Source organism: Apteryx mantelli, chromosome 6 (assembly GCF_036417845.1).
Source record: "Apteryx mantelli isolate bAptMan1 chromosome 6, bAptMan1.hap1, whole genome shotgun sequence".
Taxonomy (NCBI): domain Eukaryota; kingdom Metazoa; phylum Chordata; class Aves; order Apterygiformes; family Apterygidae; genus Apteryx; species Apteryx mantelli.
Window position 1 is genome coordinate 49,706,142 of NC_089983.1, and position 24,137 is coordinate 49,730,278.

The window sequence follows — 24,137 nt, forward strand, 5'->3', positions numbered from 1 at the left end:
TTGAGGAAAAAGAATTCAGATTTTCTTTTTGTTGATATATTTGTCTAATATTCAATAAAACAATGCATATTGGTTTTACCTGCGGTGTTTTAGAACTGCTTTGTTGTCTTTTTATGGCATCTTATTACAAAAAGTTATCCTGCATGAAAATGTGTGTGTTTTTTAATGAAGATAGGTATGTAAACTATCCACGAAGTATGCAAATCAGAGTGGTTGGTATTCATAGAAACGTAGCAGAAACATCCTCGAAAGGTGGATTGGAAAACAGAAAGTACCTGCGTACATGGAAAGAAACAAATAATTAAAATGTCTCAACACTGCACTTTATATAAGTTTTCAGTTCAAACTGTGTGTACTTGTTAGCTAATCTGCACTTTTTTTTTCCCATAATTGCAGGGGGATGCTTATCTCTGCTTCCATGTTGGACTTTAACCGTGGGAGTTCAATACGTCTCAGCAATTGCTGTCTTTCCTTAGCACTTTAGCTAGAAACGAAGTAAAGCAATGAGGAGATTTGTTTACTGCAAGGTGGTTCTAGCCACTTCTCTCATGTGGGTGCTTGTGGACGTCTTTTTGCTTCTGTACTTCAGCGAATGTAATAAATGTGATGACAAGAAAGAGAGGTCTCTGCTGCCGGCTCTGAGGGGTAAGTGCCAAGTCTAAGCTGTCTTTGAAGGCCAAAGACTTGTTGGAAGTATTTGGCCTCATGCATGTTTTTCTATGCTTTCTGAATCATTTTTCTGATTCAAACAGACAAAATACCAGATTCTGAAATACTTCTTTTCTGTATTGTTGTAATTTCTGAATTAGTTTCAGTTATCCTAGTGTTTGACCTTTGCCATAATGAAGTCTGAGTTTTGCATGTGTACTGTCAGCAAAACTAATACAGGTCTCTGATGTGTGGAAGAGAAAACCAGAGCAACTATAATAAGAGCATGCTTTTTTTTTTTTTGGTTAATGATGTCGCTTGACCCACCATTGACGCTTTATGCTTCTTTACCTTTGTGAAAGAGACTTAATTGGAAGCTTACTTTTAAACTCTTAACTCTTGCTGAATCAAAACTTTCTTTTAAAAGATACTTTGGTTCCTTCTGCCGTATGAAAACGTTAGGATGACGTCTCCAATGCAGATGGAGCAGAGAGTGGCTGGTCTCACTCCAGATATTTTTAGCAATGCAATTTACTACAGGGAGCGTTCATGAAAACGGAGCCTTGACAGAAGCAACGAGTTTTCAGCTTGTAATTGTAAATTTCCAGAGCAGGCGTTCGCAGGACAGATGGTGTGCTTCTGCGCATCCAAAAGAAATGACATAAGTACTGATTAGGTCTTGTTATAAACTGGGTAATAACCTACGGAAACTAGAATTTTGATTCCTGAATACTGTTAAGACTATCAGCCTATGGAAAATTCCACTTGGAAGGAGGAGAAGAAATTTGTGAAATATTTATTTATTGATTTATTTTCTTGTTGTAAATTAATGTGCTATCCTGCAGGAGTTCAGGCTCAGCATATGGAGAAAGAAAGGTAGTTTGAATCTCTAATAGGACTGGAACAAGACTAATAAGTAGTGCAACTGCTTTTGTAATGTACTTACTGTTGGCAAAAGACAAAAAGTGTCTCTGAGTCTATTACTCTTATCATAAATGCATGTATATGTTGAAGCACTGATCCTCCGTGTTGTTCACAGATTAAGTCATTGCCATCCTTCTAAAAGAGCTGTGGGGATATGGTTCGGTTGAGTTGATAACTGTAATAATTTGAAATGAATATACTATGAAATGATTCATTTGTCATATGGCAGTCCTTATCAAAATGTATTAGGAAGATATCACTTTGACCTTCCGAACATGCAAATAGCTAAGCAATGTAAATTTTGTATTTGTTACTGTTCAGTTGTATTTCCAAAACATTAGGGTATTGTTTATTATCACTGTTTTTCTGTGTAATAGAAATATTGAATTTTAAAACAAATATTAGATAGGAATCTGGCATATCATGAATAAAATGACCCAATTTATCTCTTTTCAGCTGCAGAAAAGCGATCATAGATTATTTTTGAAGCATGCACTGGAATTTTTTCATAACCAATTACATTCTGTGAAACATTTTTAGCGGGCTGCACTTTTTGCTATTTAATAGGATAATTTGTAGAGGAAAGAATAAAATATTAGAATGGTAAATTTTATTTGAACATTAACATCTTCTGGAAGTCAGTCTAGATTTAAACAAAGATTAATACTCCTCCCCTACTCCACCCTTGGATTTATTTGAAAACGTCTAGAACTGACAAGTATGAATTTACCTTTTTGATGCTTTTCTTGTCTAGGCCATGAAAATAAGCAAAATATTATGTAATACAGGACTCTTATTTTGAATTGCTCTGCATTTGGCTACTTGAGTGGGTTTTTTTTAAACGTTTAATTCATTGAATTCCATGTTCTGTGTTAGAATTTCTGTGCAGAAAATTCATCTCTTCGCTAGGACTTTAGCATTTAAAAGCTGTTTGCCCTCAGTTTTGAGAATGAAGTTATATTGAATATATAATTTTATTTCTACTTGAAAGCCTGGTAAATGCTGTATTAAGGCTGTTACTATGCATATTTTACTCTTATCCCAGACAAATTATTGATTATAATATGTTTTGCAAAATTATTAAAGTGATATGCATTATGTGGGGACACCAACACAAGTTTATTGGAAATTCATTACATGTTTCTTTTTGTGAGATTACTGAAATTCTAGTAAGCCTGGTAAGAACACACCGAGAAATAGCAGAATTCATCTATTTTATCCTTATATTTTTGACCAATTTAAAAAGAAAAACAAAACAAAAAAAAGCCAATTCTGTGGAGTATAAAACCGTGTCCTTCACTGATACCTTTATTCCATTTAGTGACATACTGAGTTAAATTAGAATAATTTAAGTAATCTGTAATCATCTGGTTTCTAAACAGGTGTGATAGGATCTGTTAATGTAACATTTTCATTTAAAAGCTTTTGGTTTTAGGAGAACATTGGTTAGCAGATGAGGACAGTTAACTCACTGAACAAGGACTTGTGTAAATAATTGCAGCAAAACCATTTTTTCTCATTGGCAGTCGTAATTAAAGGTTCAGAAACTTTGCTTGAAGTTTGTGGGGTTTTGTGTTAGTATGTCTACATGCTTGAAGTAATAATATGGTCATTTCTGTATAAATGTGTTATATTCCAGTCCACTAAATTCATAGGAATTTTTTCTGACTTGTAAGTGGGTTTATTCAATACCCTAAATATTTGTAGCTAGAATAGATGGTGATATTTATTGCTGTGTCAGCATGCATATTTTGAAATAAAAAATTCCAGAATACTGTAATCTTCTGTTTTGTTATGGAGACCCAGCAAAATTTCTTCATTTAGTTCTGCTGAAATTGTGTGTGTTCTGGTGGAGTAATTAGAAACGTTTTCTTAAACTTCTGTGTGTCCCTGTGCTGCAGGCTACTAAAACCTCTTTACCCTAAGTGCCCCAAGCTATTATGATGGACGTAGCATATTACTGCTTTTTTTTGCTGTAAAGTACCTGCCTGGATACCATCGCCTTTAAATACTGTGTTTGTCAGTCTATGAATACCTCTGAGAATGCAGATTTGTAAATATAAAAAGCAACGTAAATACAGCATTTCCACAAGAATATTAAAAAGGTACAACAAGAATCAATATATTAATAGAAATTTAAATGGGACAGTAACCCAATATTTAAATCACTTAATCCATTACCTTGGTCATTAATTAGAGAGGAGGACTTCAGCTTGTGTACAGTTTTGTGTTTAGACGTAAAAGAGGTAAACTTTCCATGCCTTTTTAGTCATAATAATTATTGCGTTGTAACTGATTTACAAAGATAACCTTACGGTAGGTGTCGAAATGTGAGCAGTGGTGGGCTACAGAAAGGAACACAACTGTCTGAAATTCCCCTCCGATGTCTCGCTGTACATCATTTAGTACACAAGTGACAAGCGTAAAAGCTGAGTGTTACAAAAATGAGCTGTTGCTGTGTTGGGTTAGTAATATTGCTTAACAACTTGCAAGTGTGATCCTAATCAAACTGGAGCTGGCGTTCGGTCAAGTCGTCTTTACTCGCATCTATTTTTGTGCCACTAGTGGAAGAGTAACGCTTACTTCTTGAAGTTACTTTCTCCTTAGGAAGCAAGGAGCTCCCTGTGGCTGCCAGCACGGCAGAAATTGCCTACGTATCAGAATGAGCAAGAGCTGTAGCCCTCGCTGAGAGGTGTGGTGTGGGGTTGGTTTTGGTTAACGCTCCTGGGATTCACTTGCTGTTGTTTTTCCGAGGGTGATATAGGGGATATGTGCTTTTTAATGTTTTTCTTCTTACATGATTCATCCTCCGTAAAATGTTTAATGAATTACAGTACTCAGTTCCCTGTCCTCTCTATAGAGTGAGCAAAGCTCACGACTACTGTATCTCATCAGGACATGCCTCTTCACTCAGATTCCTTTGCGGAAGCTGCATTCTGGCCATGGTATTGCAGGTTTTCCTGAGCTGGAAAAGCAGAGTGGAGATACTCTGGAAGACTTGTGAAAGCCTTGAAATCGTCATTACTGTATTTATTTTATCTTCCTACTTCTCCAGATTCCTCTGCCCTATGGAAGGTAATTTAGGGTAGGTCTCACCATGCCTAAATCATCTCGGAGGAGTTGTAAGCGAGATAAAGGTATTATGTAGAACATCAGGTTAGGTAGAAGCTGGGTCTGGCTTCTTTCCAAACTGAAGCAGAAAGAGCCAACATATTGTGTACCAGATAAGAGGACTGGGCAATGCTTAGCAGCGCTTCTGCTAGGAGAGAGCAGCCTGGGCAGGGGGGTCCCAGAAGTGTGTCCCAACATGCACATGAGGGTCCTTCTCTCTTTTCCTTCCTGTCTGTGTGGCTCTTCCTACAAAGGCAGGAGCCACAGCTGACTTGCAGATCTAAAACATCCAGAGCCAAGCTGCACCAGTGAGGAGTTTGCCTGCCCAGGGCTTTGAAGGGAAGAAGAAGTTGGCAAGTCCAAAAACCCACCAAACAACAAACACATATGTTGTTTACCCTGTAGGGGGTGTGTGTGTGTGCGTGAGGACTTCAGAAACATGGCTTAGAGTAAACTGATGGGAGGTGTGGCACAGTCTTCACTTAGTTTCTGAAGTTTGTAAGTATTCAAGACGTTCTGTATTGCCTCTTGAAAACCTCTTATTGCAAAGTCTGTCATCGGGCCCCTGAGCCAAGCATGGATTCAGAATCACATGGGAGAAGATAGTGCTTGATTTGTCAGATGTTCTGGCTCAGCCTCGGACTCTTCTGTTCCATGCTGATACAGTATGTATTTCTTGTTTTGCTTCCAGCTAAGAGTTGTAGAACTCTGTCGCATTCGGTCCTAATATTAATGACGATTGTGCTTCAAATATATTTTAAGAACATCTCTGCTTCTTTGAGAAGTTGGTTCTCAGGGCCTGGGGGGGGCAGAGAAGAGAAGAAATGTATCTGGTCTTATTTAAGACTGTGGGAGTGAATAGGTGAAATAATAGAGATAAGTGGAGAGGTAGCTGGCCCGAGGAAGCGATTGCAAATGCAATCTTTCTTATGCTGTGAACTAATCCTATTCAATCTGTTATTCCTGGCAGATGACTCTCCTGAAACATGCAATACATGCAGCCGACAGGACAGAATGCTTTCAGGTCTGCTTGAAGAAGTAGTCTTATTTATATTTAAAACAAAAGTCCTTTTTCTACACAGTCTAAAAGTCAGTTCACTCGGCAAGATGAGCTTACAACCAAGGAAATGCTGTTTAAATCACGTTGGAACACCAAGTTAAGTCACAAGATTAAAAGAGATCTTATAAAGAAGGTATATGTAAGAACTGGAGCTATGGTCCTTTTATTTCAAAAGTGGCTTGAGCTTCCTCTTTACTGTTTCCTTTTTCTTCCAGCTATTGAACATAATGAAGGCTTGAAGAGCAGGCTATAAGGTTTATAAATAGTTTCTTACTGACTCTGAGTCTTGTTCTCAGATACCATTTAAATTTAATTGGCATCTTCTCTCAGAGCACACAAAATTCTAAACACGGAGCCTCTTTGGAACAAAGATTTAGTGCATAATTTTAGAAAGCTGAGTGAAGGGTTTAACATCTTGAAACAAATTCGCAAACGGTGTGTATTACTGAAGTTGTAGATGTTTGCGTTAAAGACATACATCATAATAAAGCCAGCTGCCACCGAGGACATCTTAATGTGTCCAACAAGATGGTGTGAACAGCGCAAGGCCAGCACTTCTTGGAAGAACAAATCAGTGTCTGTAGGTGCCCTGTGAGGGTCTCGTTACTGTAGCATAGCAGTTTGTTCCAGTAGACCATGCTTCTCATCGCTGTTCTGGCATCGTGCAGGCAGGAATGTGCATTACTGTCCAATAAATTCTCCCTGGTAGACCTTTCTCTTTTTGTTTAAAAACCTAATGACCATTTCTAAGCCAGCAGGCAATTTGGCAGCCTGGCATCTTCTCAGTTAAGCTTTGCTTTCATTTTCCACAAATTAGAGTAGTTCTGAACACCCAAAAGGCCTGTTTGAAGGCTACTGCAGACTCCACCTTATTACAGCAATGTCCATGAGACCAAATTGAAACCATCAGGTGCTGTAAAATGACCAAAAGTTCACCAGTGGTTGCAACCAGGGATCCTGTTGAAGTGCACGAGTGAGGTTCAAGTTGTGTGTAGAGAGCACAAGTGATACATGTCAGCAAAGCATTAGTAGCCGGAGGTTCAGCTTCTCTTGTTAAGTTACTATTGATAGGTGTAGGCAGGAGCGTCAATTCTGAGAAACACCAAGACCTCGTATCTTCTGAGATCTGTTTGGCTACTACATGGTTTCCTATGTGTAACCTCTCAGATATCGTTAAAGAATCAAATCAAACCCCTTCAAGTTTCCCTTCAACCCTACGTGAGTAAAAGGACTCTTCTCCCCCTGCTACGTCAGGAGGATCTTTTGTTTTCTGTGTCTAGCGCGGTCACTAAGAGAGGGGGAATGTTAATTCCCATCTAGGAATCTCGATCTCGGGAGGAACACATCCTGGAGTCAGAAGGCTTTGGGGGAGTTGTTTTTTCCTTGATTCATGGTCAAGGAATTTGAAACAGATGTTTTTCTGCAGTAATGTCCTTTTCTAACTTTAGTTTTAAATTCAGAATTCTTAGTTAAATTTGGTATTTTCAGTTTCAAAAGCTGTCTTTGTAGACAGTTTTCTGCCCAGACTGAGTAAAAAAAACGTGGTGAGCTTGGCGAAATAGAAGTACTGCTCTCTAAACAATAAAATGAGGAACATGTGCAGTGATTGAAATAGTAATTGTAAAGAAAAAGTGATTACTTAATAAATGAGTGCATGTGAATAATGAGATGAAATTGTGATTTTGAATGCTTGTCTTCGCAACACGAATAATGTTCTTAATGTAGCTTTAGAATGTGAATATATGCTTTGGCTTTTCATAAAGCAGTGACAAATCTTTAATATTATGACTTCTGTATCTAATATATTTATGCAGATACATTTTTGTTTCAGTATTAACTACATCTTAAGTACTAAAAGAAGGGGAATTGTCATAAAATTGTTAGAAATTATTAAAATGCTATTTTGAAAGTATAAGAGGAAGGTTCATTTATTCAAATCTTATAACGCGTTTCTGCTCTTAAAGAGTAAAGGACTGTATTGTGATCCTGCAAAGCAAGTGAAGCATTTATTTATTTATTTATTACAGCATTTGGATGCTGTAATAAAAGTTCGGGGTTATGACCAAGTTTAAAAAATAAGGCATTCACTTTGGTAGTTTCCATAGAAACACGTTTATCTGTCAGATTACTGTATGCATTGGACTGTCTGCAGTAACAATGGTAGCAGGTATTTTTAGTAGCATACCATAAAGATTTAACAGATAGATGGATGAATATGTACATTGCACTGAAATCTTGTCACAAACTTGCTGACAAATAAAATTTGAGGTGTTGATTTGGACATTGCGAGAACACACCAAGTTTATTTGTAGGTTTTCATCACACAGTTCAAGAAAATGCCTTTCTAAAGCTTGAGGGAAAACTGTAGCATAATAGACATCTTTTTCTGATTGCGCACTTTAAAAAAATAAATGGAAGCTGTACTACTGTATTCCTGAGAGATGTGGTACTTACTGATTTTTATAGACTCTTTCTAGAAAATGTTGTGTTATCCAACACACTCTGGAATCCCATCATAGGATGAATCGACAGATATTTCATATTATAAAGATTTAGTTCTATAATTTACTGGGTTTTATTATTAAATATTTTAAATATTATAAAGATAATCTATTTTTAGCTTGGTTGACAGTAGATATTAAAATATTGGAAAATATCAGGAATACTTTCCACCTGTGGTAGCTGACAGAAGAATGACATATTCGTGATCTAATTGCAAATATGTTCTCCCTTACTGACCCAAAGTTGGATAACTCTAGTGTATGTTGTAATAGGACTCTTTTTTTAAAGCTGTGTAGAAATTTACAGCTGTCAGTCCCCAGATTTGATTTTTTGAACTATGTAATTTTTCTGATACATTAAGAGTTTATATATATATTTTTTCAGTTGATGTTTTATAAGTTGGTGTGAAAAGATTGCACAGGGAGAAGTCTACCTTGTGTGCTAGAGTTAAGAATAAAATACAGTTAATTTTACTTTACATTATAAATTTTTAAGTGGAAGGCTAAACTCCGTTTTGGGGATTTTTGTTTTTATTTTGCTTAGGGAATATTCCACGCTGTTTCGAAGTGTAAAACATGCCACACTGACAATACTATCTCTGATATCTAGGTGCTTGCAAGTTGTCCCCATAAAGCCTCTTTAGACTTGCCCGTGTAGCAGAAGCCCTGGGTGTAAGAGTGGCTTAGCTCATCTAAATTTTACTGGTAGGTATCATTCAGCAGGTTGTACTGTTTGATATCCACTAGATTTATTTCACTGTTCTTTCTTAGTTTCGGTTAAGCCTTTCACGTTTAGGTTTCACTACTTCGTCTTAGCACCAGACCTGTTTGTCAGGGTGGAGCCCATGGATGTAAATGGGATTGCAGCGTAGGCGTAGACGTGTGCCGTGCTAACTAGGGCTGCACACACTTAACAATTGCACGTATCTTCCAGTAACAGCTTAAACTTTTATCTCTAATATTGTAAGATAAAAATAGATTCTGTGCAACTTGTTGACGATTTGTTTACTCTGATAGCTTGGTAAATGTTAGTGTTTTTAATGATGTAGGCATAATCAAAAATCTGAACTACAGAAACCTGTAAAAACCTAAAGGGAAGTGATCTTGCTGCTAGTTGAATATGTGAGAAAATAGATACTTAAGTGTGAAAGGCAGGAAAATGTATCATCATTACTTAAAACAGCTTCTCTGCACTTAACCATTTTTCTTCAAGAGGCAGCCGGTTTATGACGACTGTCTCGGGCCAATGTTTGGGATTACAAGGTGTGTACACGTGCATGTGTGTAGTAGAGCAGTATTTTGATTTTCCATTAGATACAATACTTTTCTCAGTAACAGGTATTCTGATAGCAAGATACATAAGTTGTCTGAATTACAAGGCAGAAGAAAAAAGCCATTCTTTTAATGGAGAAGCTTTTCCAAGTTGTTCATACTAGGATTAACAGAAACCCCCTTTTTGATAAGATCAACTTTCCTTTGGCAATTGCAGAATATGCGCTTTTCAGCTGCTTTGTAGGTTTTTGTTTTCTTTTTTTAATGTTCAACAGATGAATCATAAGATTGCTTGAAATTATTTTCAGACACTAGCTTTTCTTTTTGCAAAGCACATGTCACACTTAGACCTACCTACTTGCAAAGTTTATTGACAACCAATACCTTAGGAGAAAATAGTTTAATGAAAACTAAAAAGTATTCATAAAAACCATGTGTGCTTCTAGCATTGGAAGCTTTGATAATGGATATTGTCTAAAAATTATGACTCCTGTCGTATTATTGAAGCCTCACATGCAGAATGAGGCTTCATTGATTTCAGGAAAGCTCTGCAAATAGTGTCAGTGCACACAGGTCTCTTTGCAGGAATATTGAGCCTTAGAAGTGTGAAGCTCAAACTGCAGTCAGCCCTCTAAATCCAATTTTAAGTAATCCTTAAATTGTTCTGCAAATTATGCAATATATTTGAATCTGTGCTGTTTAAAACTTCAGTACGCAGAGTAGTTTTGGCTTGAGTGAGCCCTGGAAAAGTTTTAAGAAATAGAACAAAACACGAGAGAAATCGGAACTATTGCGAAAGAGCACAGAATGATAAGGTGATGCATCATGTTAGGTTGCCACATGTTGCAACTTTTATATTTTGCAAAGTAAGAGAAGTGTTTTTATGTTAGCTTTAAGCCACTACTTTTATGACTGAATTTTACAGAATTTTGGGGAAGATTCTGAAATAAATACTAATCAGATTTATCACTAAAAATAATTTTAATATGTGTTTCTTAGTACAGTATGGAATTTAATAATTAGAAATGTTGATGTTATCTACAGTAATGCCATGATTATTTGTATATCTGAGTGCCACACTTCGACTTTTTTTTTAGTAGGTATTGTGTTGCATTCATGTATGCTGTAATGGAAGTTTTTAGCTATAGACATTCTCAAGGGCCTTGATTGCCACATCTGACAAGCCAGAGTGAGCATTCATTTGCATAATAAAGACTGAAGAATTAGAGTGAAATTTATTCCAATGTCATCCTCCTTGTCCTTGGGATTCTAGTCTGTTTAAAAAAAATAAAAGCCTCTTACCATCCAGTTGACATGCTGAAAAATGTGTTAATATAAATGAGATTAAGAATAACATCTGGTATTTTGTGTCCTTTGTGATGTACCAACTGCTGGTAGCAGAAAGGTGTCATTTACCTTTAATATTTGGCTGAAGAAGGCATACAACTTAATGAGAACGGAACTAGCAGGCACTTCAGGATTAAGGTCTGTGGCATTGTAACAGTGCAATAACAGTAGTGAGAATTTCTGCATCAACATGGTATGATTTTTGACACCTCTAAATTGAGTTTTAGTCTAAATAATTGAAAGCTTGTCTCTAAATAATTAAAAGCTACTGACAGTAGCTCATCTGAGCATGTGTAAAATTTACTGTTAAGTCTTGCATATTGATCTTTTTCCTAACTGTGTTTCTTAAGTTATCTGGGACTTTTCTTTCGTTATATCATGCCTTAAATCTAGCCAATGTTTTTATTTTATAGTTTTTTTTAATGTGTAACTCCAAAGTAATCTTTTTGCATTGTATTATATAGATTTATTGTTAGGGCTCTATTAAAATTTGAAGTAAATTGGAAACGGTAACTCCTGAACTCTTTAATCATGTGCTCCTATAATCCTGAGCTTATCTGCCCAACATCTTGTCCCGTTCTTTTTCTCCCTCCCTCTTTTATAAGAAACGATTTTGTTTGTTTCCGCAGGCTATGTTGGCCTGATCTTACCTAGTTCAGCTCCCTGTCTCCAGATACGCTTAAAATACTGTGACTTCACGTCTGCACTGGGCCTGTTTGAAGCGTGGTGGCAGGATTGAATCCTCTTGTCGGGAAGTCCGGTATTAGCTGTGACCGAAATAGCCCTGTCGGGCCATGAGTCTTCATTAATTACGCACTCCGTAGATGATCTGCATACAAAACATACGTAGTAGTGCTCAAATTTTAACCGTTTGGGCGGTAAGTAAGGGAGTGAGAGCTGGAAGGACGCTTAACCCCTCCGGAGAAGCCTTTTTGTGTATTGCGGAGTCTCTCTATTCGTGCACGAGTCGGTGTCGTCTGTTCTGCGCGTCTCCGTTGCTGCTGTCCCTGATGCTCACCGCAGAGACCTGGGCGCAGTCCTGCCCCGGAGTCCTCCCCTTCATCGAGGGAGGGCAGGGAGGCTTACGGAGATCTGACCTAGCAAATAAACCTGCTAAGAGAAGTTAAAATGTACATTTGGTGGATCAGTCTTTTCTTAAATGCACAGGCTAAGAAATGTAATTCGCTTGGTCAGTAAAGCTTTGTTTCTAGGCTAGGAATAAGAAGTATAATGTTGATCTCTAATTCACAACTTTATTCGCTTTTTTAAATAAGGCTTTGTCAATCAATAATTTTTTTTTTTTTTGTATTGCATATAAAGTTAACACTATATTAATGGATTACAAGGTATTGTATACATTCTCTTATCTAAGAAGGTCAATGCTGTCGTATTTTAAATATCTCTTTCACATGAAGCAGGAATTCCTAGAGAGCTGTTCACGTGGTGGCTGAAATTGGTGGTTACACGTTCCTGGAAAAATTTGGCGTGGTTGTTCAGTAATTTCCTTCTGTGTGTTTTACAGAGCCTGCTCTTATGTGTTAGATGATTTTAAATCTAGCTGTCTGGAAACTAAATGCAAAATGCCTCTTCGTACATTTTGAGAAGCTGCTGTTTAAATTAGTATAAAATATGACATATGATATGATGTGTGATACCATTAAATAATTAAGATGAAATTTATTGCCCAGTGTTTGAAAGGTAGAACTTCTGCTAGGTTTTCATTTTAGTATGTGGTGGTTGTGGGTGTTTTGTTTTTTAGCTTAGTAGGATTTGGAGTATTCTCATTTTAGTGAATACAATTTGAGCGTTACAATTTGTGTTTTTTATAGTTTTATAGGCTTTTCTGTTCTATTAATTATTTTAATAGGGACACTGATAAAACACTTTGACAGATATCTTATACTTATGTACAGTTTAAACAGTATAAAAACCTCTATAGTGAATAATGCAAAGGCAACATCAGACTAATAGTGTTGCGGTTTTTTTAATGCATCATAACAAATAATAAGTTTTTTTTTTCTTTTTCTCCCCCCCCCCCCTTCCCAGTTTTTGGCAAAATAAATCAATTTTGTGCAGCGAATCCAGCTTGTCCAGGCTTTCCTAGAGCAAACTCTCAATGCAGGCCCTATCTCATGCAATACTTAGAAACGTGCTAGATGAAATGCGAGTTTGCCAGTATCACATAGGCATGTTCCTAAGCTTTGTGCAAGTTGAAATCTTCCGCTATTTAGGAGCATTAGGCCATTATCCTGCAGTCAGTTCTTTATGGATCAGTCCCGGTAAATCCAGCATCCTATTTGGGCCCAAGTGGATTTAATTGGGTTGCAAAGATTCTTGTGTGTGCAGGAGACCACGTTGGTTTGAACAGGCTTGTCATGGGGGAATGCGTACGAATTGCTTTGCTCCTGTTATTTACTATTTTATTCTATCATGCTTTTATTTAGTTGACTCAACTCTTTTAATTAAATGTGCTAAATCATGCCTTGTGGAAGATAAATAAGATACTTGATGACTAGTGTGTCAGCTAATGTAGAGAAGCGCTGTGGCCTTACTATCCTAGAAGGATAATTTAGAGCTAGAATTATGATGCTCGGTTTGGCTTTAGCGATGGTGCGGAAACTCTAGCAAGGATATCTGGCTTCCCTGGCAATTTATCTGAGAGTCCTTTGAGGCAAAAGAACTGAGCTCGCGCGGTGAGCGGGAGCTGCCAGCTGCTGCCGGCTAATATTCAGCGAGGAGCCAGGTGCCCACTGCGAGGCGTCTTCTGAAGCCCTTTCAAAGTGGTTCCCGTTCTGCTCTGGGTCTGGGTATGTTGAACTGCCTGGTAGGTGAGGGCGAGGGACTTACAAGTGCGAAGTATTTAGAATATTTACGAGGAACAAGGAGTGCTTCTCGAGAACATATTTAAAGAGTGTAATGAATTAAGTTAACCCAGTTTATTTACAGTGGATGGCATGTCTTTGTGCAGTGATTTAAATGTTGCAGCAGAGATTGCTTTCTCTATACAATAGCAATTTTTCAAGGCACATAATTTAAAAATCTATGGGATGCTTCATCACAGGTTTGCCCACAGGGTTGCTTTTTCAATTTGGTATTTATCTTATGCTTTAATTTTATTTAAACACTTTTCACCCATGTAGCCTTTTTTTAATCTAAGGCCTTCAACTTCTCTATAACTTAACTTTCCTGGAATACCGCTGAGGTGGTGCTGCATCATCAGAAATGGTGAAACTGTGCTTTGTCCAAGCTTACACCGCAGAGCCGAGCCGGGCTGGGCACGAGCACCAGAGTCAAGGCTTGTGAAGTAGGTCTTGCCTTCGCTGAAGCCAACAAAAATGGGGCAGTGACAAACAGCGTTTCCAAAAGCTGTGGATTTCCGTAATGTGAAACTGTATGTAATTATTCTAGTGAATTCAGTTATAAATATCATAAGCAATTCCACTGAGAGAATTCTTCACTCCAAATTGTGCTCAATTACAGGAACAATATTCCTCATGTAATGTTGGTATCTGAATGCTGAATAAAACTTTAATCATAAAAGACTTTCTTCATTAAATGATAACAAAGCCATTTGTAATGAAAGAATTTGCCAGTCTTTCATGGTTTGGAAACAATTTAACCATGTTAAATTCTCTTATTTTAGACTTTCTGCAGTGGGAATTCCCCTTATTTGCCACTCTATTGGAAATGGTAAGTTTAAATACAGTGTATTGGGGCCTTAGTGCTAACAGGTTCAAGAGTTGGTACTGCTTTTGCTAGTCTTAAAATTTAACCACATAAGATAATCTAATTTTAAAATTAATAAAATGGTAGTTCTCCTTATTTTGCTACTCGGTGGAAATCATAATTTTAAGTAGAGCGTGCCATGACTCTAGAACAGGAGGATTTAGCGGTTGGTACTAGTGTGTTGATAGCCTTGACCTGCTTTCTGTGACCGCTTGAGGAAGGCGGCTCGCATGCTTCGTGGGGAGTTGGTCCCTTGCTTCATCCCGGCGTTACAAAGCGGTGGGAGCCGGGGCGGTTCTCCCATGCGGGACACGGATTGCGGGCTGGGATCCGTCGGTGCCCCCCTTCACTGGGAGCCGGGGCTGAGGTCACCCTTTGGGCGCTTCAGCGTACGATGCAGGGGTGTCTTCTTAGAGGAGGAATGTAAAAAAATAGCTGCGTTGAGCAAAAATGGTGAAGGAAGAGGTTTCTGTTTGCTTTTTTTTTTGTTTTGTTTTTTTTGGTTTTTTTTTGGCTCCTGAAAAGCCCATTTCTGTTTTGAAGGTTAAAGATTTGTATTATTGATAAACGTTTCACTTAAGCATTTCATTTAGTTTCCTCAAGGATACTGTAATTAAGGGCATTCATTATTTATGTATATGTATAATGCTGAGTGTGAAGTACTTTATATTTGCTCTATTTCAAGTGTGCTTTAGTTCTTTTGTTATAAGAATAAGTAATTGGGTTGTTCTGTTATGGATGATGATCTGAGATAAATTTTCCTTCTACACACTACTGACATGGAAGGGAAAAGTGCTGGAGGCTTTTATTTACATCCAAAAAGAAAATAGAATAATAGGTTTGTTTTGGGTTGGGCTTTTTGGTTTGCTTTGGTTTGAGGGGGTTGGAGTGGGTGGGTGGTTTTTTTGTTGTTGTTTTTTTTGTTTTTTTTAAACTTTCTGTTGCCAGGAAGCTTGATTTTTACCTTGGAAGTATCACTTCCTTAGGTGTTACTGGCTACTTTAATGCAGTTTTGAAGATGCTGGTATTAGAGGCAAGCGTTAATACTACGTCTACGATGGGGGTTTCTTAAACTGCCTTTTAATTATTGGTTATGTCATCTGTAATTAAATGGTTATGCTTGAAATAATTTTATTTTGGGGATGTTTGTGATATTCTGCAAATATAAAAGTTGCTGTGACATTCTGAAGGTATACTTAAAAAAAAAAAAAAAGAAGAAGAAAGAAAAAAAAGAAAAAAATTGCCAGAGCTACAATACTAAACGCTGTTTAACTTGTGTAAAACTTAGAGCGTGATGAAAGAATAAGTCTCGGAGAAAAGAATGCTTCAGGACAATAAATCATACATCTCAAATTCAGCTAATCAACTAAATCAAACTGGCCTTGGTTTATCACTCATTAGTACATGGTAAAAGGAGTAAAATTAATAACGAAAATGTACTGGAAGTACTCATTCAGTAAGTGTCATGAATGTGTATTCTTTCAGTTATTATCCTTTCTACTAGCATGGAAAACGAATCTTACAAAACGTCAAATGTAACATGAAACTTTGGTTGCAGATTCGTTTAAAACCTAGCAGTTCGTTTCTGAAAGGGCATCTGCTGCAGATCTCTCCTCTGTCTTTCATGGGGGACGTCTGGAACCATAGGGGAAGGGTAACCTGTTTGCTTTTTAAATTTTCAGAGAAATTAAACAGGTTGATTCATTACAATAATCCATCAGAATGAGCGTGTGTGTGAACACGTAGTTTGAGTAAATTATGCATTTCTGTTTGAAAGAAATTAAGTACCCCGGTTCGTATTTACATTCACTACTAAACATTTTCTCAGGAAGCTGAGGTAATATCTTGTTTGATGATAATTTTATGTCCTCCTCTCGTTACTGATATGACCTAGTCTGTGCCTCATTTGGCATTATTGGCATATGTAATCCTGGGATGGTTTCTTTTGGATCATTTTGTACTTAAGCCCTGAAATATCTATTGAAACTCGTACACATGGATGGTGGGTTTCCCGTGTGTATCTCATTTTAAGATATCTCTTACCGCGAATTTTCCTGAGATAATAAACGCTTAGAACAGAACTAAACCGCAGAGTCTAGTTGTGATAGCGCAAGTTTAAAAAATAATCTCTGTTGTTTTTAAAGAAGGTAGCGCTTTCAAAGCAGAAGGAATAACCTGAAGAATATTGCAATGTAGTTTAAAGCGTCCTGCATCACCCTAAGCAAGAGAAACAGCTTTCGGTGGGGCAGACAGAAACGTAGCGCGCTTCTTGTTGCTCCCTGCGGCAGCGCATGTGTCTTGTCCGTGGGCGAAGGCTGCTGTTCCGGGCGCTTCTCCGCGGTGCGGGACGGGCTCCCGCTGCGGCTGTGCCCCTTCCCCTGGCTCGGGGGAGGCGGCGGCGTCGCCTTTCCTCTGCGTCGGGATGGCTCTTTGGGCCGGAAGCGGGGGGGAATGGGACCGAGCAGCTTGTGGGATCCTGACTGTTGCTCTGAGGACTGAGCGATGGGCCCACGTGGCCACTTAGGTCAAGTAAGCTTTCGCTTTTCCAATGCGAGCAAGAACAGAATTATTTTTTTTTTAATCAATCCTTGAATCAAACCCTCTGCATAAAAAAAGCTTCTTTTTAGCTAAATCTTTTTCAAAAAATGCTTACGCTGAAAATTTGCTGCTGACTCCAGCTAACTGAAGCTCCACGGAGGACCTGCCTTGCGCCCAGGCAGCAGGAGGAGGGAGCCGCGGTCTCACAGCTGGGTTCCTTCCTTGGGCCAGGATGAGCCGTGCCAGCTGTCTCCTGCAGCAACTTATTCCAGCAATTTATTATCCTGCTTTCAACAAGTTTCTTCTGTCATGTACACTGAGTCTTTTCTGCTGCGAAGAAGAAGCAAGATCGCTCTTTCTTTTGTTATTGATGATGGGCCTGGATAACCGATGCCCTTCTGCTATTTGCAGCATTCTCATGGCTGTTTGGAGACTGTAATGTCCTACCTTGGTCTTGTCTTCTGTAGGCTCAACAACAACATTCGTCTGGCCTTGCATGATTGTTGCAGACCTCTAGTAATTCTGGTTGCTCTCTGCTTGCTTCTTCCCACCTGGTCGGTGTTCAAAGCGTGGTGCTTGACGCTGAACACGGTACTCCATCAGCGTCCTGGGCAGGATGGGGGATTACCTCCAGCGCTCTGCAGGCTACGTCTGTGTTTATGCACGTTGCTTTTTCCACAGTGGCATCATGTTGACTTACGTTCAGCTTGTAATGCTATGCAACTCCTAAATCCTTTTGATACCAGAAGAAAAATGGTAGAGGAGGAGGGAAATAATGATAAAAGAACAGTCTGTAGGTCAACGACACATGAAAATGGTAATATATGAGAAAATAATGAACATCAAAGACCTTAGGACTGTCTTTCTGAAGACTTTTAGTTGCTTTCTGTAAGCAATGGAGAGATGAGCATTTCTCATAAATAGCCAGCGATTTTAGGAATAGGACCTAATAGTCTATTTTTTAAATAAAATCGAACCTTCTGCCCAAATGAAAGCATAATTGCCAATATGGATTACTACACCAAGGAGACCTACAGCAGCAGAAAATATCAGGTATTCTGTGAAGGTTTGGAGCTCCCAACTCTGTATTTTCGGGTTCTTCCAAAATTACCACACAGGGTACAGTTAAAACAACTTCTTGAAACAGTGGAAGTAGATAAATGCTACCATCTGGTTCATTTGTAAGCCTTAATTTTAGCTCACAAATATCTGTACACACACATTTTATTAAAAGTGCCTTGTACTTTGTGCTTTCCACACTTCCAAACTTAAGCATTGGTAAACATGCTGTATTGTGTGAAATCCTTGCCATTAAAGGAGAAATCATAAATTAGAAAAATACTGAACATGTAGCTATGGTACTGTGCTGTCCAGTCTGCCGTCAGAGAATTCAGTGTTCTGGTATGCATTTGGTGCTGAAATTTAAGATTTCTTTTGGTTGGCTCATAGGAAAAGTTTAAACTTGTAATCAAAGTTACACTTCTGGGTGGAATGGTGGAAGGAAACAGAAAGAAAATTGGTTAAACCGACATTAGCAGTACAGCTCTATCTGCAGAATGCTAATCAGTGTTTGTAAAGATAAAAAGCTTTTGTTTTCCAAACTTCCTAAAACTACCAGCGTTCAGCAAAGCTATAGGTATGGAAATGAGGAAAACTGACACAGTTATGTCCTTTGATATTATTCCCAGGTCCATTGGGTGGCAACGTGGTCACCTGACCTCCTAGATGCATTTCTAAGATTTGTCTGGCTGTGCTCCCTATTGCTTAATATCAATCCAAGCATATAGAAGTGTTTCTGAACACATTCATCATACTTCAAAGCCCTCTATCAAGGAGAAACAGAAAAAAATCTCCGAGGAGGAGACTCTGTATCTAATAACCACTCAGTTAATTATGCACTAGCATTGGACTTTGGGGCGAGGAAGGTCTGCAGAGATGCAAATTGTCAGAATCTGTTCGTGAGGTTACTGAAGCTGCTGGTAAGCAAGCTGCAAATGTCGCTTGCCCTTTCATAAGGGTATGTGCTTTTTGGAAGGCTCCACACTACGCTTTTAGCTTGGTCCGCGGAATGCTTCGTCTCTCCTTACGTAGGAATGAGATAAATGTACAAAGAAAATAAGTGACAAAATTAAATGCAAATATAGCGGACTAGAACTAGTTCTAAGATCTGGCAGCAGGACTAGTATCGCCCTTGGGAGCTCACGGTCAGGATTTCAAGTAGGTCAACCTTATCTCTTGGGTTTTGTCTTTGCTAGTTGAAACTTAGCTTTTACCTGTTGGCCGGAAAGTTGGGAGACAAATACAGTCCATCAGCACAGATGAGAATTTGTGTTGAAATGTAAACTTTTGCATTTGTTTATAAAATTTTGCTTTTGTGCAGATGTGTTTTTATTCCAGGCAAAAGCAGAAAGCCGAAATGAGTCCTCTGAGTGGGTGGCTTTCATAACTGTTGGATTGCAAAATGGCTTGTTGGTCTAGGGTGCTTCGAAGGTTGCCTTTTGTGAATTCTCGGTGCAGGTTGGTAGGGCACGGGGGGTTCTGTTTGTCTTTAAACCAAGCAAAGAAGAGGGGTAAAAATGTGTTTCTTCAGTCGCTTTGTGCCTTCTAAGAGGCCCGCTGATGAGACAGGCTGGGAGAGGTGCTGGTCATCTCATCTCTTAACGTAGGAAGGAAGGGGCACTCGGTTACCACGAAAACCCCTGCTCTGTTACTCTGCTGAAGATGCTGTGTTGTAAATATAAAACTTGTGTTTTGTCCTACAACCTAAGAGGTTGGTAATGAGATTTACCTAAGTGCTTCTGGGAATTCCCTAATGATAATCTCATAATTAATTCCGCATTATGGAGGGCTGCTGTCAGCCACTCACCTCATTTAATTGCTGCTGGGGCCATCTGTGCTACGAGCAGCGGGAGAAGAGGGAGCCTTCCTAGCCTGCTCCCATTGGCTAGGCGTGAAGAACCCCCCTTCCCGGGTTCACTGAGCAGAGGCGGAGGGGACGCAGGGATGGGGAAGCGCTCGTTTTGGGAGATGTCCTCTTCCAGTCTACTTACAGTCTAGTTACCTAGCGCACGGACCTTCTGTTGATTAATTACTGGCTTCTTGCATTTGCTCAATGCTTGTCTACGAGCAGATAATACATACATACATACATATATATATATCACCTGATGTTCACATCACAGTATAAAAACAAGCAAAGAATCACGTAGAACCATAAAGCCCCCATTTTAGTAAAGGGAGGAAAGAACTGTAATTTTTATCTAAAGCCTCAACTACACAGAAGTCGGATGAACAGGCCTTATATCCTTCTGTCCATCCTGTCCTCTTGCAAAATGCTTAAGGAGGTTGGGAGGCCTGGGCAAAAAGTAGGCACAGAATTGGGGCTTTCTTTCCTGCAGGCCCAAAAGAGAAGCTCTTGTTCCGGGAGCGGCAGGGGGAAGCGCGCGTTTAGGTGAGTGCAGAAGCAGAATTCCTCGGGGGGTTTGCTAGCGCCCTCGAATACACTGTGTATTTCACATGAGATAGTGGAGTGTCTCTTTGGCAACCAGCCAGGTTTTTAGACTCCCAGACACACTGACGTGATGAGCATTTGCTCGGAGTAAAACGATCTGAAAATTATATCGCGCAAGATTATCCTTGGGAAACTATGTTCTTTAGATATAACCTGCGAAGCACAATTATGTTACTGTTCTTTTTTTCTTGTTCTGGGAGCAGGAGCGAGCTGGCTTGCATGGAGCTAGCCGCGCTTACGGACCCGAGGAGAGGAGTGCTGGGCTTGCGTCTAAACCTTTCCTGTTCTCATAGGGCTACCGAGGAAGACGGAGGGACTTTCTCTTCTCGTTTGTCAAGCCGTTATCTAGCTGTGTATTAGCACTGAATTATTTACAGGTACGCCGTCTGCTGCGGAGCTAATACCGAAGTGTCACTCTCAGATTACTTTCCACAGTGGCATCGAATTCCTTATAAAATACGCTTCATGGAAAGGTGTGTTCTTGAGTTCACTGCTGTCCTTCAGAGGTGTAAATGTGGGTCTTCAGTATCAAATAAGGGGAAAGGGAGTGAAGAAAGGAGAAAGAAGTAAGAATCTGTCTGCCTGGTCAGCTCAGGAACACTGAATAAAGTGGGACATCTCAAGAGACAATCAGGTTATATTAAAAAAAAATATATATATTGGTTCAGAAGCTTCCCTCCAACCCTTCCCCTCCACCCCTCTGGCCTCTTGATTTTCCTTAAGGAAAGGCAATATCTATCTGCTGTGTGTACGGTTGCAATTGTGAAGGACTAAGTGACCCAGGGGATCCCTTTCAGCTCGGTGTTTTGAGATTTCCTGTGTTACGGGTAAAAAAAAAATAAAATAAAATAAGAGGAGTCCCACGGACTTGTTTTAATGTGCTTGCGCCGCTCGCTCCCTATTGCCGTGTTAGGCAGCCCAAATCGCGGAGGCGCCCGCCCCGCGTAACGCTGCAAGGATCGATCAGCTCCCTCCGCCTAGCGCGCGCGCGCATCAGCTTCCAGCGTCGCCTGTCGCCCTGCCAGGTACGTGCGCCTTGGTGCTGCTCCGCTTCGTGGTCTTGTTTTTCAGTCCTAGGCGCAACGTGCTCGGAATCCGCTTGGCTGCGTCTGAATGCTCCTGCTTTGCGCCGTACAGACGGAGCCGGGATTTATGATTGCCTTGTTTTTGCCAGCTGTTAAATGGCAATGATAATATTTTACAGATAGCAGCAGTTTGAGGCTTATTAGTGCCTGGAAATGTTGCTGGCTCTTGTGAGAAGAGAAATATTAACCTACTGATTTAAACAAATGGTGTCTAAATCATTTTTAATCTAGTTTTATGCCTTTTTGTTTTACTTTTCCTTATTTGCTATTCTGAACTCTTTGGAAACAAATCTCAATAGCCCCTTTGCACTGCAGGAAAAATCAAGGCATTGTGTGCTTGATTTTGCAGTCCACGTTCATGTGAAATTCCCCTGGAGATCACAGCTTTAGTCATTTTTTTTTTCCTTTATGTTGAAAATGTTTGTTTTTAAATGGGTTCCTTTAGGTGAACACAAGTAATGGCTTTTATTGTTGTGTCTTAGTTACCTGTTGCTTATTTTAGTTTGTGGAGTTGGTGTATGTAAATTTATATTGGAAGTCTGACAAACTTTAGACCCTATGCTATGTGTTAGCATATTGGTGATGCTGACACATCCATTAATTTAGATAATGCTTTAGAAAATTTACAATTTTATCTGTTGCAGCTCTACATAACTGCTGAAACACACAGAAGATGTCAACCCCCCACAACCCCCCTAAAGAAGAATAAACATATTTATGTATCCTCTAAATGCAGATTATCTGTTTTCCTGACTATTTCATGCTGAGCTGAAAATAGATTTTACTGAATTTTAGAAGTGCATGCTTAAAACATAATTAACTGAGTTTGTACAGAAATTTATTATTTGCTTTTTCCACACATATGGGGACACGCACAGTTTTCTTGACTGTGTAACCACTTTGCTTTCAGGTTTATTTTGTCTGAGATCTCATTTTCTGTGAGTACTGAGTTTCTATTTTTGCATTTTACAATTTTTTTTTTGTGGACAACACACTTCCTGTCCCTTTTATGTTTTTTCCTGTATTGATTTTTGTAACTGTGGTCTTTCAAACTGTCTTTGGTTATTTGTTATACAGGTTAATTAAAAAAGGTAAGCTAATATGCTGTGGAGTTGTTAATGTTAACTGGTGTTTATTGTCTTATTACTTCTCCTTATCGGATCATTATTTTACCTCTGCCTTGTGGGTGTGTTGTGACGTTTGTACATGTCGCTTCCTTGCAAGTTTTGATCCGGCATGTGCTGGCGCTTGTGCCCCTCCGCGGGACTAAAAGATGAAGAATCTGACAAAACAAGCAAAACTTTAACAACTGTTTTAGAATGCAGGCAATCTTGAATCGCTCAAAAAGGAGGAATCCCCCCTCCGGGTCATGTATGGCAGGTCAGGCCTTTAGACTGGGAATAGAGCACACGGGGGGGGAAAAAGAAGATCATTTTTTGCTCTTAGAGCCGTTTCCAACTTCCCAGCCACGTGTTGCGGTGGCTTTCCCACGCGGCCCGTTTGGTTGCGTCCCGACAGCGTGCCGATCCTGCGCGGCGGCGTCTCGGCGCCTCTGCGCTCCCAAGCGGCTGCCCTGTGGTTTGGGCTGCGGGCTCTCCGCGCGGACCCGGATCACCCGGACAGGCTGTCGCGGGGAGCGTGCGGGATGGGCGCCGTGATGCCGTCCCCGTGGGACCGGAGCTCTTCGTGGCCTGTTAAGTGAGAGAGACATCCATAAGGAACGCTGCTTTCGTTACTCCGGTTGATATATAGTTGAAGGAAAAAGGCAGGCTTTCCAAGCACACAGTCCTGGCCCAAAAAAGATCTGTATATCAGCTGATCTAGTAAAAGCTATTATCTCTTCCTGCAGTCCTGGTGATGATAAGCTTACTGGAGACAAAAGCGATTGTAAAAAAAAAAACAACAAACTCTTACTTTTTGTGTATCTCTTGGTAGCTGTTTCATCCTTGTTAAATAAGGTTACGTATGTGATGAGAAATTGCTTTTAACGTTTTAAGAGTGATTGGTAGACCTTTGGATTGCTAAGAGGCAATGAAAGGCCGCAACGCGCTGCTGCTGCTGCTGCATCGCGTGATCCTCGCTGGAAGAACGAGGCGGTGACGGATCGGCGTGTCTGGTCAGCGGCTGCTCGCTACGAGGATCGATAAGACCGTCCGGAGTGACGGTATCTTTCTTTTCTCCTTTAGTATCTAACAGGCAAACATATGCTGGAAGGTGGCGCACAAATTAAATTGCAGCTCAGCACTAAATCCTTTTAAGGACTCTGAATGCTTCAGAGAAGAATTATGACCAGACGCGGAGGTATTCATTTGGACTAGCTGCCTTGCTTTTCCTTCACAGTCAGAGGAGCCGGCTGCCCTCTGGAAGTGCCTTTCCCTCTCTGCGAATTGCAGGAAGGCTTTCCCAGCCGTTGG

The 24,137-nt window shown here is 39.6% G+C and overlaps 1 protein-coding gene across 1 annotated transcript in view; it reads left to right on the plus strand.

Moving 5' to 3' along the window:
• GALNT13 (polypeptide N-acetylgalactosaminyltransferase 13) overlaps nt 1–24,137 on the plus strand; it is a 159,378-nt gene that overhangs the window by 12,644 nt on the left and 122,597 nt on the right. Inside the window, exon 3 of the mRNA XM_067299455.1 lies at nt 397–645. Within this exon, the coding sequence (XP_067155556.1) occupies nt 504–645 (142 nt within the window). The 5' untranslated portion in view covers nt 397–503. The remainder of the gene's footprint in view (nt 1–396; nt 646–24,137) is intronic.